At 45.1% G+C, this 13,841-nt stretch overlaps 1 protein-coding gene across 5 annotated transcripts in view; it reads left to right on the top strand.

Moving 5' to 3' along the window:
* The window catches only part of SLC4A4 (solute carrier family 4 member 4), a 199,896-nt gene extending 189,796 nt beyond the window's left edge, over positions 1-10,100 (top strand). For all 5 annotated transcript variants that reach the window (XM_044428216.1, XM_044428220.1, XM_044428217.1 and 2 more), the window contains 2 exons: positions 3,343-3,422; positions 4,631-10,100. In XM_044428216.1, coding sequence (XP_044284151.1) covers positions 3,343-3,386 — 44 coding nt within the window. In that variant the 3' untranslated portion in view covers positions 3,387-3,422; positions 4,631-10,100. The remainder of the gene's footprint in view (positions 1-3,342; positions 3,423-4,630) is intronic.
* The last annotated feature ends 3,741 nt before the right edge of the window (positions 10,101-13,841 follow it).

Below are 13,841 nucleotides of genomic sequence, written 5' to 3'. Positions count from 1 at the left end.
TTTACCTCTTACCTTTTTTTTTAAACAGGCTTTTTATGCAGCATGTACATCTTCTGTTGGCTTATAAACATATTTTTGCTTTTAAAATATATATCTTGTGAGTTTCCTTGCCCCCTGGCCTTTTTCTCCTCTTCTTTGTGCCTCCACTTTTGATTGCTTTTATCCAGCTGCTTACAGATCACTTGCTAGCGCTCTCTGTCACTCGCTCTCTGCTAACCCTCCAAATCATCAAGTCCATTTCTGGCCCAGTATTTATCTATTCTGTTCCACATGTGTATGCATGTACCTTCTAACTCACTCTAATGACTTCTTTTAGTTTTCCTCCTTGCTGGCTAATTTTCTGGTTTCCAGACTATAGAAGCGGGCAGAACTGTCTTTTGCTGTGTTTTCTTCCGTAGGATTTGTACTCAGTTACCCTAGATCCAACCTTACACATAATATTTGTCCACCATGTTCTTTTTTAAGGGATCATCCTATGAACAAACCATTTAGTACCCTTAACATGCTTGTCTTTTTCTTAGGTGACTTGGGTTACATTCACTTCCTTCTTGCCCAATCTCAGATTTGTGCTAATACCCACGACGTGATCGTATTTTTCATTCCGAACAACACAGCACCTCTGCTTACTTACTCCTCTGTCCCTTCTCTGCTGCTTTAACTTCCTTGCTAAGTGTGGGGTCCCAAAGGGAATGGCATGTGAAGCATCTCCCGGGGTCCAGTGTGTATTTTGCCGAACAGGTAGAATCCTGCGGAGCTCACTGGTGAATGGTATTTTGCTTTGGAAGGGTGGGATCAGAGGGAAGGTGGCGTACAGACAGCTAACTCTCTGCAAACATAAGCCAAAGGACACATCTTTTACGAACAGCTCTTGTGTCGAATGGCCCAGAATCCCTTCTTTCTTACCGGAAGGGTGGGACCATGTCAGTCCAGCTGCAAGATGCAGCGATGGCTACTAATTTAGAGAGCTTCAGCGGGAGGTGGGACAAATGCATGGATGATGAGGCTGCCTGTGGGACCTGCATGAGTCGAGGCGGCGTGGTGAGTAACAACGGCAGGCCAGGGCCCTTGTCTTCGTGTCTTCCAGAGTCTCTGCTCTGATCCGTCTTGCTGTGTTCCTAAATGCTAGCCCAGTGTTGGGTGAGACATCATCGGTGGTGGGAGGTTCTAGAGTAGTGTGCCTCTGCCCACTTCTTCACTGGTTCTTGGCACATCAGGCACCCAAACGGTGGCCGTGATGAGAAGGGGAAACAGACTAGGGACCGTACCGGTGGGAAGAGAGGGAGGTAGGGGGCTCATTGCTCAGAGGCCCCCAAAAGCTTGGCCTGCCACTGGAGGAGAAATGTGCTCTGTTCAGGGTTGTGGTTGTGGCAGGTTTTTACTATGTATGTATGTATGTATTTGGGAGTCTTATATGCCATCCCATTCGCATAAGCCTTGGGGCGGCTTCCAACAAATAAATAACAATATAGATTTATAAAAAACTAGAAACATCCAGGCAATAAGTTAATGGATTCACCCAGCTTGTATTTCCTGTGCTTTTGGACAAGCCAAGAGAGAATTGCATTCCAAAATTTGCAGTCAAATTTGCAGAGCGTTCCAGGGCTCTTCCTGCCCGGTGACATGTGCAGAACCCACCCGACTGCCCACCCGTACAGGTCACCCCCAGCACTGTGAATTGGGCCCATATAGGCAGTGCAGCTGTGGCAACAAGGGCTTCTCGTGCTCCCTGTAACTGGCCAGCCTTTCTGGGCCAGCCGAGCTTCGATGGCAGTCCCATGTAGAACCTGTTTCACTAGTTCTTATGGGATGTAACCAAGTCGCGTGTCACCAGTGGCCAGATTGAATCTCCAGGAATGGAAACATCATTATCATTTTCATCAATGTCACATTACATTGATGTCTCACCTTTTTTCCTCTTGCAAAGAACCCAAACTGGGTTGCAGAACCCTCTTGCTGTCCAGGGTATCTTCACAGCAACCCTTTGAGGTACACTAGGCAGCGAGTCTGTGACTGGCCCCAAACTCCCAGTAAGCTTCATGGCTGAATGGGGGCTAGAACCCAGGTCTCCTGAGTCCCAGTCTAACCACTATACCACACCACCTCTTTTGCACCACACTGGTAGTTGGCATCGCAGCCTTACCTATGCAGCCATACTCCTGGCCACCATGAACACCTGCAAACCTGAGTCTTCAAGGGGAGTGTGGCCCAACCGGACACAGGTTGACCCTAGGAGTCCTGTCACCCAAAGAAGTAGATCCAGGAAGCATTCAGCAGGATGATGCTGTATTCACACAACATTTGCATGTTCACTGGCCTCTTAACTTCATGGGGCTCCCGTATAGCATATTCTAAGTTTGGAACTCTGTGAAATCCAGGTCACAGATGCTCAGGGCCTTTTGAATCCAACCCATCTATTTTCCTAATTCGAACGCTGCTCTGTGCTTGAGCTGTTGTCCTGTTGCAGTCATTCAGTCCTCCTGCTCCTTACATGTCGGGAGAAGCACATACAAACTGTCCGCTTTGGGCAGGAAAGAAGGTTTCGTGGGCACACTGATTTCAGGAAAGAAGATGAGGCTGAGCGGATGGATAAATGCAAGGCACATTTCAAAACATAAATGGCAGGGTGAAGAGAATGCCCATCTGTATTGAGCACTGGAGGAGGTGTTTGATGCTGGGCCAAACATGGTGGTTACCAAGCGTTCACGTTTGACTGCAAATATATACAAACTGGTCATTCCTCAATAGCAAGGCTTCATGCAGCCCGAACGGAAGTAGCCTTACCTCTCTCCAGCATCCAGAGTGAGTGGAGCTTTCTGCTTCCATCTTAGGAGGGGCAGGCAAATTTAATGGCTGCCTTCTCAGACTCTTCACACATTCATGTGGGAAAGAAGGGTGAGCAGGGTGTTGGATTTCCTGGACGCCACATATGCAAAGCTTCATTCTAATGTAGACTGCTTGCATGGTGCGCATCTCCGTGAGAATACGGCTGCTCTGGGGCATGACTTCCTGGCTGGTTATCCTGCAGTTTCTTCGTTTGGCCATTGGTGGTGGTGACCACCCACCACCCAATCTGAGCTTCCCCTAGGCACGATGCAGACAAACATCAAAGTCATTTCACTTATTTAATTGCCCATAAATAACTCCATCTCATTAGCTGCGACCTTCTGACTTTGGACACTTGTCTGGAATGGCTTGAGGATTTTATTAGCTTTGTTCTGCAGAGACCAGGGCAGAAGAGTGTGACTGATGAGCATAACACAAGGGATTATTTTAGTTTTTAAAGAAAAGCAGGGATTAGCGTTTCTGAAATCAACACACACATATTTTTTGATTATAATACAGGAGAAAAATCACCAACATTCCTTGAACGCCATACATCATGCTGATAAAATTCCTTACCTCCACTCCCACGCAATGCCAAGGTAAGCATGTTTATAGTTGTATGATCTGAACACATGTACTTTTTACAAAACATGCACACAGGTCTCAGTCTGGGAGGACTGGTTGCAACCCCAGTGCAGAGGTACCTCTTTGCTCATTTGTACTCTATGTGCCAGTGAAAGTGTGTTTCGATGCTGTCATACCAAGAATAAAAGCTGAGACCCGGAAGCTAACAATTTAGTGAAGCTTGGCACTTTCATAAAATGATTGGAGTCAACAAAGCAAGAAAGAATACTTTCTGAAATGTTAGGACTCTCTCATATGGTGATAATGTTTGGTAGGGCGATAGCAACCAGGGTATCATGCAGGTGAGGCGAGAGTAATTTAAGATGTTTAAATTTGCAACATGTTTGCACTTGGATCTTCAAATACGTTCACATGTTTCGTGAGCAAAAATGAAATCCTTGAGCAGGCCTGGTCCAAGCTCACCGAATGAGCTTCATGAACTCCAGAAGAATTTGAGGTAGATCTCCCTTACCAAATCCACAATGCTCTATCCAGTTTTCCAGGGGTACCATTATTATTTGGCACAGTGATTATTTGTGTGTCGTACAGCATGGGTAAGTGACACGCTTCTCCCCAGCTTAGGTTCCTTTCTGGAAATCCCTTTCTTTAGACTGTGCCCTGTATTCCAGTGCTCCGTGCAAATCCCATGATGACTTTAGGTTCTTGCACTTACTTTCATGTTTCCAAAATGGTTTGCATGCATAATCCTGTTGTTATCATGGGAAGTTTGTAAGGCTGGCTGATATTATATTGCATCCATGTTACCGACAAAGGAAGCAAGTCTAGCTTGCCGAAGGCAAGGGTGTCAGAAACATGACGCTTCCATTAGAAACTTAAGGATTTGTGGCTCTTTCTGATGGTGGTTTTACTCCAGCAAGTGTCCATGTATGCTGCAATGGTATCTGTCATAAGAACCTAAGAAGAGCTGTGGTGAATTAATTCCCTGTTAGGCAGTCAGTCCTATATTCCTTCATGTTTCAAATGTTTACTGCCCCTTGGCCTGCCTTTTTCCACCAAGGTCAAGGAGTGGGCTCTTGTTAACTTGGAAGTTGGAGAGTCACCTCTGCAGAACTTCCTGAGCATAATGACAAATCCCGCCCTGCCCTGGATGTAAGAAATTAACTTGAGAGTATAAATTCTGTTTTCTCAGTTCTTTCTCTTTCTGCTCTCTTTGTCTCCCCAGCCCTCCACGAACTCCAATGAAAGTCGTGCCTCAAATTAGAATAGAGCTTGATCCTGAAGAGAGTGGTTATTTTTGGAGGAGTAAGGGAACAGAAACTACTTTGTAACTTGTTTGTTAATCGTCTACCAAACTGGGTTTTTTCTTTTCATCTTTCTTCTTTAAGACTAGCCAAATATTCAACTGCTCTCTGCCTAGATAAAGCAAGATGTATTCTTGTTCCTCTTCTTTTAGGCTTTACTCCGGTTCCCCCCACCCTTCTCAGCTCCGCTTGTACATTTTCTTGCTCAGTCCGTTTTGATTCTTTCCTTCTGACCAAGACACTTCTTTTCGGTTTTGCCTTCTCAGTCATGTGCATACACACCTCCTCTTGAGTTTTTCAGCAGTGAGGGGAGTATTAAGGATATATTATCATGGTTTTGTGAACTGTCCGCAAAACTGTTATTTTTTTTTAGTTGTGAATCAGTGTTTTTTGTTTTGGGATATTGTTTTGTTTTGTTTTTTAAATCTCTCTCTAGCAGAACAAAACTGACCTCCAGGCGAGTTCCCCCATAGTTCTCACGCCTGCAAAAAGCTGCTAATCTTAACACACTCTTGACATCGCCTCTGCTTCTGTAATATCCAGCAACAGAAACAAAAATGGTACAGCCCTGCACAGAAAGATTTTTTTGGATATAACTGTACTGAATGTGCAGAATCAACCCTTTTCCTATGCAACTTTTATTCTGTAACACGTTAAATGGATTCTTAACCTGTCGGATGCATTGACAAGTGTTATTTTTTTTCCTAGAGTATTTCTTGGTTTTAATTATGGGGGCCTAACCTGCAACTTGCGTTTTTTTTGTCAATTTTTTAACCATTTTTTAAAAAATTACTGTAAAGAAAATGAATTTGTTTTTCCTGCAGCAGGAAATGTCATAGTTTTTGAGTAGTTCTACCTCTTATTTCTAGATGTTGGACTTTCTCTTTAAAAAGGAAAAGATAAAAAATAAGAAAAAAGGTTTAATAATAATAATAATAATTGTATAGTATGTTATATAATGTGATTTTTACAAAAAGAACAAAAAACAGAAAAATACATAATCTCAAGGGTATAGGGCATAGAACTGAAATCAGCTGTAATAACACTTTCCATGGGAAATGCCTACTGTTCATTCTTCCTTCCTTCCTTTCTTCCTTCAGTTTGCATTTTATTTTTAACAATCAGACTACACAATGAAGGAGTCAAGACCTGTGCTTTAGCTGTCACATAATTTGGTGGAATCTATTTAAATTAAACACGACTGGTACAATCCACCAATCATGCTGCTGTTCCGCCTCCATTCATCTCACCGATATTTCTGCAGAGCTCCTGCTCATACCCATTGATATGAACAGGGAATCCGTAGCGGTAACTCCATGTGAATCACCTTCAAATAGGAATGAGCAAACACAGACACTAGTCATATGTCGATTTTTCTGTCCAGTACTGTTAGTGTTATTTCAGTTATATGAACTTGATGCTCCCTGTCTGTCATCAAGTGTGTTCATGCATGCATGCATGTGTGCACGTGTGTGTGTGTGCGTGTGTGTATCGTCACACCTGCAGATTTAATATAGGATGGACTGAAACGGTGGGACAAGAGGTGGTTTTAAAGCCTTAATTCTCAGTCTGCACAGCCTAGCTGGCCTAGCAAATCCTTACGCAGAGTCGAAGTAGTTTTTGCGTCCACATGGCCTGGATTCATATCACATCACTTCTGTTGGGGTCTCAGACTTCTTTTCATGCCATCTCGACACCATAAAGACCCTCCATTCATCGTCATCTGGGCTATTCGGCATGTGGATAGCGTGTAAATGGGTTAGTCCCCCACAACAGCGTGTGTAGAGATGTACTGTATTGATAAGGAATTTTATAAACTAGCCATTTCTCCGATGTGCATTCTCGTTGCAGGGAGGGGAGGTTTTGTTTGAAGGAGAATTAAAGTTCGACACTTGGGGCTGGGACAGATCCTACTGGAATCTGCCCCTCTAGCATCTGTGGACTTCCCCTGCTGCTGGCAAATGCTTGCAGAGACCCAGTTGCGCAGCCGTCAGCTTTTTCTGTTGCAGCGGCTGGACACAGAATCAGGGTCCTGCTAGCACTTGCCGCTCCTGGCAGCTCCAACAACTAGCCTTCCAGAGGAAGGCTGATTGCAAGGTGTGTGAGGCTCAATTCCTGGACGCTGCACCACAAATTCTGGGCACGCTCACCAGGAACTTCAGTTTAGGGCCTCTGCAAAGCGCACCAGAGTGCAGGGAGTGGGGTCCAGGGGATCTGACAGATTCCCACCCCCCCTTCGTACTCCTCGTGCATCATCAGCGACTTGCCACATGCAATCTGTAGTCTGGGGAGAGCTGCCTTGCACAATTCTGCTGCACAGAGAATTTGACACCAGATTGAACAGTGTTTGTAGGTACTGCCTAGTGGGCTAGAAGTAGGTTGGTGCTGAAGCGATAGACAGCTCTATCGACAGATGTTTGCTGTTAAATTCGGCATTGGAAATGCGCTCGTTTGTTCTCCGAAAGCTCTTTAGACACACGGTTGCAGGAAGGTGCAAAGGACATTAGTGTCTGTCCAAAGGTCCTCTTAAGAAAGCACCTGGCTTTTTCCCAACCACTTCCCCAAATTTAGTAGGCGGTTCAGATAATGTGGGGCGTGCTACATGCACTTCCAAACTTGGACCAGCTGGGTTGACGGTGCGTCGTTTTGCAGCAACATTTGCAAACAAGGTTAGCTTTACCCAGCAGTGAAACGCCTCCCTCTCGGATCTTGCCACGCTGGCGACTCAGGGGAGAGCTCCACCGTTGCATCAGTCAGCAAGGCACACCTTGCAGCCCCCAGTCCGCTTGCAGCTCAGGCAGGGCAGAAGCAGGATACTGCCCCAGCAAGCTTGTGCAGTGTGGGCAGAAGGGCATTCCTCTCCCGGTTTTAGAAACATAGAAACAGAGCGAGTCAGAAGGGGTCTCCCGGGCCATCTAGTCTGACCCCCGGCTCCAGCCGGCTCACGACATGCCCACCAGGTGCATGTTTTATTTGAATGCACCTCTGTCTTCCCACCAAAAGCAAAAGTGAAGAGCGCAGAAGGCGGCAGGAAATGTTGGCACCGGCAGCGATACTTCTGAGATGCAGGCAAGTAGCATCTCCATGCTCACACGTGTGTGTACGCACACATATACCTCCCCTTCTGTCAGTTCTTGGTGGTCAGTCTCTCCCAACAAGGCTGCCTCACTCCTGAACCCTCCGCTGTGGCTAACTGATGACTTTGCACCTGGATGGCTCGTGGTGTAGAGGCCCAGCATTGTTTGTGGGGCGTGGAGAAAGATTTCTCTCTCCATCATTTATCCCACTTAAGTCTGAGGGCGGGTGCAGAGAAGAGATGTTGCATTTCATGAGTTCCTGGCATTAGCAGCACTTGGCTGTGTGGTTTATTTATTTATTTAAAAAGAAAGATTTTCTAGCACTAAAGGTATGCTTAATCTACAGATGATTCTTTTTATACCAGCTTAATTGTCACCGCTTCACTTCACAAAGGATCTTGGGACTTGCTGTTTGGTGAGGTGCAGAGAATTCTGTGTTCGGGGTTCCATGTCCCTTCCCTTGCCCTGTTCTTACCCACCCTACCCCGGATTGCAGAATTCTCTGGAATGACAGAATGACCATAGAGCTGTAATGTAGAGTAGTATAGCAGTGTAGATATTTGCATTGTAGGAAAGGAGCACTTTCTGTGTGGCTTATGGAAAGGGGCTTGTTGAGGTCATTTGGCTCAGAACAGTAGTTACCACGTTTCTCTTTTTAAGACCATGGGGGACCTGGCAGAATAATGTTTTATGCAAGAACCGGATGTGAAAGTATAGAGACAGGTGTTGAAGTATAATCTTCTGAACTGGAAGATTCCATGTGATCTACAGGCCCCTGCACTGAAAATTGCTGCTCCTTCCCACCCTCCTTAAAGATCAGTGCCAGAGTCAAGTTTGAGGAGTAGCGGCATTGGATATAACCTGTAACAGCTCCCTTTGTAGGGAGTAAAAGTTCGAAATAGGCTTAAAGCCTCTATTTATTGGGGGATACAATTCAGAGCCAGCGGACTGGCTTTGCCATCTGGGGTGGGATGCAGACTCCACCCCCTGCCCCCCAAGAGCTGCAGTGCACTTTTCCAGACATCAATTTCAGGTACTTCCTGTATATTTATCAAAGCCTTTCCTTCCCCCCAGCTCACCCCGTTGGAGTATGTGTCTGTTCGCACGTGCAGAATGCATTGCCTGCACTCTTTGGACTGTGGCCGAAGGGCCCCAATTCCTCTGCGTGGGTCTTACTAAACCTGCATGCAGCCTCACTGATTTCTCAGCTGGTGCTCATGTACCAGTATCGTGGGGATACCAGGTGGCCAGGTTTGGGGTAGCATTACGCTGAAAAGAAAGGCGACCCCTGTTGGTGCTTCTGGTATAAAGCTGAATGTTCGGGTTACTCTCATTGCCAGGGCAAAAGCATTTCAGACGTGCATCCCAGCACTGGCAGGGCTGGGACAACTGGCCCCTCTGGGTCCAAAGAGAATCCTGGCCAGAGGTGTGCTTAATTTAAATTGGACGCTTGGACCAGGAGGGGGTGACTCTAGTCTTTTTCTGCCTCTGTGGCAGCCTCTGGAACAGCAGGGGAAGAGAAAGGATGGGGAGAGAAAAGGGAGCCCAAGGAGGGCCCGATCCAACAGGGCTGCCCATAATTCCATCAACTCAAAGGCTTACGAGCATCCAGTGAAGGGAGAGGGAAATACTGGGAGAACTGGCTGCCGGCTCTTCCCACAGGTGATTTTGGCTGTCTAGCTTGAGGGGCTTTGGGGGCAGAAGGAGGGGAGGCTGATGCCCCACCAGCATCCTGCCAGGACCGGTCTCCTGCCGGTACACCCCTTTATCCCACCTCCGGGGTTAGACGTGATGTCCTTGGAGAACCAGCTGAGGTGAGTGAGTGCAGGGGAATCAGAGTGAATCCCCAGCTTCCATGTTGGGGCTCTTTCCTGACCTTGGATCTTGGGATCCAACGATTCCCCGGATGCTGCTCAGGAGCCGTGGAGTTGCCCACTTCGTGGCCCCTCCGAGTGGCTAACTGAGCCTTATGAAGGCCTGCTGTTTATACCAACTTGATAGCCAGACTTGGCAAAGAGATACCTGCTCAGGGCTAATAGGGTTGGACATTGGAGCGAGCCAGAAAAAAACATAGTCCCAGACCTACAATGTGAACTTCTGTCCCCCTGTCACTCTTCCTGTCCCCTTTCCTGTTTCTTATTTCTTTAGTCCTCACTGATACAATATGCAAATGCATTATTTCTCAGAATCAAGATGCACTTTCAGATACTTTTTATTGTTATTGTTATTGTTGTTTTTGTTGTTATTGCTTGTTTTAAAACCATTAAAAGTCTGTATTTGCTTTGGAGGAATGATATTAAAAAACAAACAGCTACTTTATTTTGAAATGAAGATCAACACAGTGGAACAAACAGGAGAAGTTTTCACTAAAAGCAAGAAAGCATTTCAAATTGTGGAATGGTTTTTTCCCAGTAATATGAAAAGTAAAATCATGAAATTCCATATTATAAAATTACAGGATTTTAAAGTTTTATGAGGCTTTCATATTGTAACTTTTCTGGAATCAAGAAATGAAGAAGATGAAATATTTTAGCATTTATATTTTTCAAAATTAAATGTATACTGAAAATAAAGTGAATTTCTGCATTTATCTGTTTGGTCTATTTTTCATTTGTCTGCTTGTCTTCTGGAACAATTTTCAATATTTTTCTCTCCTTTATGCAGCCTGTTGTGAAAAATATGATAGTAATTAGTGATCGAGGGATGATTGTCACTGAGCACCAAGGTCTGAGGGTCAGATTCACAGTCTGTTGCAAGAATCCTTGGTTTAATTTCACAATTATTTATTTATTTATTTATTTATTTGGAATTTTTGTATGCCGTCCCATTCGCATAAGCCTTGGGACGGCTTCCAACATCATAAATAAACAATCATACAGAAAGTACCTAAAAAAACTGGATTCATCCTGGCTAAAAATTTAAAACCAATAAATAATATCAATAATTATTAAAATATCATTTAAATAAAAAGGTCTTGGCCTGGCGCCAAAAAACAAATAACGACGGTGCCGGGCGGACCTCTCTGGGGAGCGCATTCCATAAGTGGGGCGCCACCACAGAGAAGGCCCTCCTCCGGGTACTCACCCTCCTTGTATTCAGAGCAAAAGCCTTGCACACTTGTTTGTAAAAGGCTTCAAAACCTGAGATGAAGATTTCAAAACATTGAATTCCTCCCTACAGGTGGAAAGCATTTTTGGTGCATGTGTATAAGAGTGTGTGTATGGGGTGAAGGGGGGGGGGGAATTCCAGCAAAGAAAAATACCCACTCGCTGTGCTTTGGAATACTTGGAGAGTCTAAAAATGTCGATGCTTTCATTAATGCAGCCATAGCTGGAGATGCTGCTTGTGCTGCAAATGAATTGGGGCCTCTTCAGTGTCTTGAAGCTCCTCGAAAGGTGGGTGTTGATACCTGGCTGGGCTGCTTGAAGAAGTCCAGAGCCGGTCAGTGGCCAGGACTCTGGGAATGCTCCTATTCTGATGCCCCTGTTATGATTACTTGCACCCCCTTAAAGGGCCCTTCAGAAAAGAGCCTCTTCTCTGAATGGCCTTCAGAAACACCATTCACAAATGTAAGTCTAAGACATAGGAAGTTTTGCCTACTGCATGTATATGATATAACCACATATTTTACCATATACTATATACCATACAACCATATGCTATGACCATACATGATCTAGCAACAGTCTGTTGGCCAAACTCTTAAAACATCTTTAAGGAAAAGACTGGGCCACTAAATACCATGCTGTGGACAAGTGTACACTGGTATGTCATGTCAGAAGCCAAGAAAAATGCTCCTAATTTAAACAAGGGGACAATAGACATGGCTGGCTGGTTTGTGATGAGACTTTATTTATTTATTTACTTACAAATTTATGAATGAACGCAAGCAGGCTCACCTTTTGAGGCAGATGGAGTCCTGGAGGCATGCTTGCCTGAGACATTTGGAGAAGCCTTCCATGGTCTAGCCCCCTCCAGGTGTGCTGGACAGTTCACCCTCAGGAAAGCTCAGCGTTGCAGTCCAACACACCTGGAGCAGACCAGGTGGGAAAAGGCTGGTCTCGGCACTGAGCAGGGACAGTCCTCCAGGGTTTCAGATTTGGGTTTCTCCAAATGTATTGGGAGGTGCCCAGGATTGGCCCTGGAACTGCCTTTGCACGAAACTGTCCTCTATAACCAGCCAAAACTCTGATAGAATTTAGTCCGTACTTATCTCCATCTTGCTATCTCTTAAGCCCTTAAGCTTCCATAAAGCTTGAAGTACCTGATCTTGGAGGCTAAGCAAGGTCAAACCTGGTTGAAATCTGGGTGGAGAACTTAAAATGCTGTGAACTACCCAGAGAGCTTCAGCTACTAGTGCTATAGAAATGTAACAATAAACAATACTAATACACTTGTTTCATCACTTACCTCCTCTTCCTGTTTCACAAGGCCTCTTCACCTTTTATCAACCACTCTGTCACTGGGATTTCCAGTTTTAATTGATCTCCTATCCCTACAGTTTTGATGCCAGCCAAATAATACCCTGAGGTATTGATGCCAGCCAAACAGAGAATTAGTTGTATCCAGACTTAGTCATATCCCCAGCAGGGAAGTAAGTTAAATCATGATGTACGGGTGATGCTCTTTGATAGGACTGTCTGGGTCTAACTCATTATTTCCTTTCCTCCCAAGAGCTGGACCACAAACTTTCTGTTGCTGCTCAGGACTGAGCTAGATAAGACAGAAGAGATCCATGAGAAGTTCCCTTTATGTTTGTAGCCACCCTGTTTGTATCTGCAGGGAGCAGAGTTCGAGAGAGGCAATGCTGGGGACTATAGTAACTCACTTTCAAGTCCGACCCAACTTGGGCTCAACTCGGGAGCAATGAGTCACATCAGTGACTCAACCAGGGCTTGAACTCAGGAGCAAAGAGTGAGTGACTCGACTCATTTTTACCAACTAGTTGCTCCAGAGTTTACTGTGTGGCAGGAGGGAATGTGTTTGTTTAAATAAATTGCAGTTGACATAAAGGACTAAAGTGCATCACTAAGGAGGTCAGATGGGAACATTAGGGGTGGGGGAGGTTGTATGTGTCCCACACCCTCACGCACTCCGGCATCACCTCCCTTTCTCAGTTGAAGTTGACTCTTGAGACCTGAGAAGAGACTTGACTCAGAAATGTATTGCAATTACTCAGAGCTTGAGACTTGGGGTAAAGCACTTGAACTCATCAGTGGTAATAATTTCACCAGGCGGGAAGTCCCCATTCTAAATCCTTCCAGCAAGCTGCTCTTTGTCACGGAAGAAAATATTCCAGTATCCAGAGCAGTTGGAGTGTTTGGGAACATTCTGTGAAATTACATTATCCGTGATAAATAGGGTATGAGGCTTGAACTTCACAGTAAAATACACATTTATCTTCTTCTAAGGAGCTGGTCCTCCCCCCTCCTTTTTTCTTTTCTTTTTATACTTTGGAATAAAATCAATCTGTAACCCGTTGGAATGAGTGCTATTCTCAAAATACATCTGAAGAATATCAATATTTATTCACCTTTAATAGGCAAGTAATCCAGTACCTTCCAGATGCTTTGGATGGCCACTCCCATCAGCCCCAGTCAGTATAGCTAATGGTCAGATGTTATGGGTGCTGTAGTCCAACTGGAACACCCAGAATTTCTACCTCTGAAGTAGGAGAAAAGTTCTTTTTCGTGTGATTATCTTCTCTTGGTCATTTGCCTCCAGTGTCAAAACCTGGCACAGAATTATTTAGCGGTTACCTGAGTGCAAATCCATTCTGAGAACCCTGGATTTTCAATTGACCTTAGCATTAAATTATTCCTGTCAAAAGACACAAAAGGTGCCCTTTATTTGGTTTGCAGGAAAACTGCTGGAAGCAATGGCCCATGCTTGGTTACCTGGAAATTAGTTTCGCTAGCCAAGAATGCTTTTATCCCTTGCCCCAAGAGACTGCAAGAAGGAAGGTCAAGCTGTCACTCACAAGGCCGTTGAGAGAAAAGCCGTTTGCATCTCCCGTAGGCTGGAGGGGAAGCTGATTGCAACGCCTGTCACAGCG

Source organism: Varanus komodoensis, unplaced genomic scaffold (genome assembly GCF_004798865.1).
Source record: "Varanus komodoensis strain SLA01 unplaced genomic scaffold, ASM479886v1 scaffold2, whole genome shotgun sequence".
In the NCBI taxonomy this organism is placed as follows: Eukaryota; Metazoa; Chordata; class Lepidosauria; order Squamata; family Varanidae; genus Varanus; species Varanus komodoensis.
This window is presented reverse-complemented; position numbering and strand designations above follow the sequence as displayed.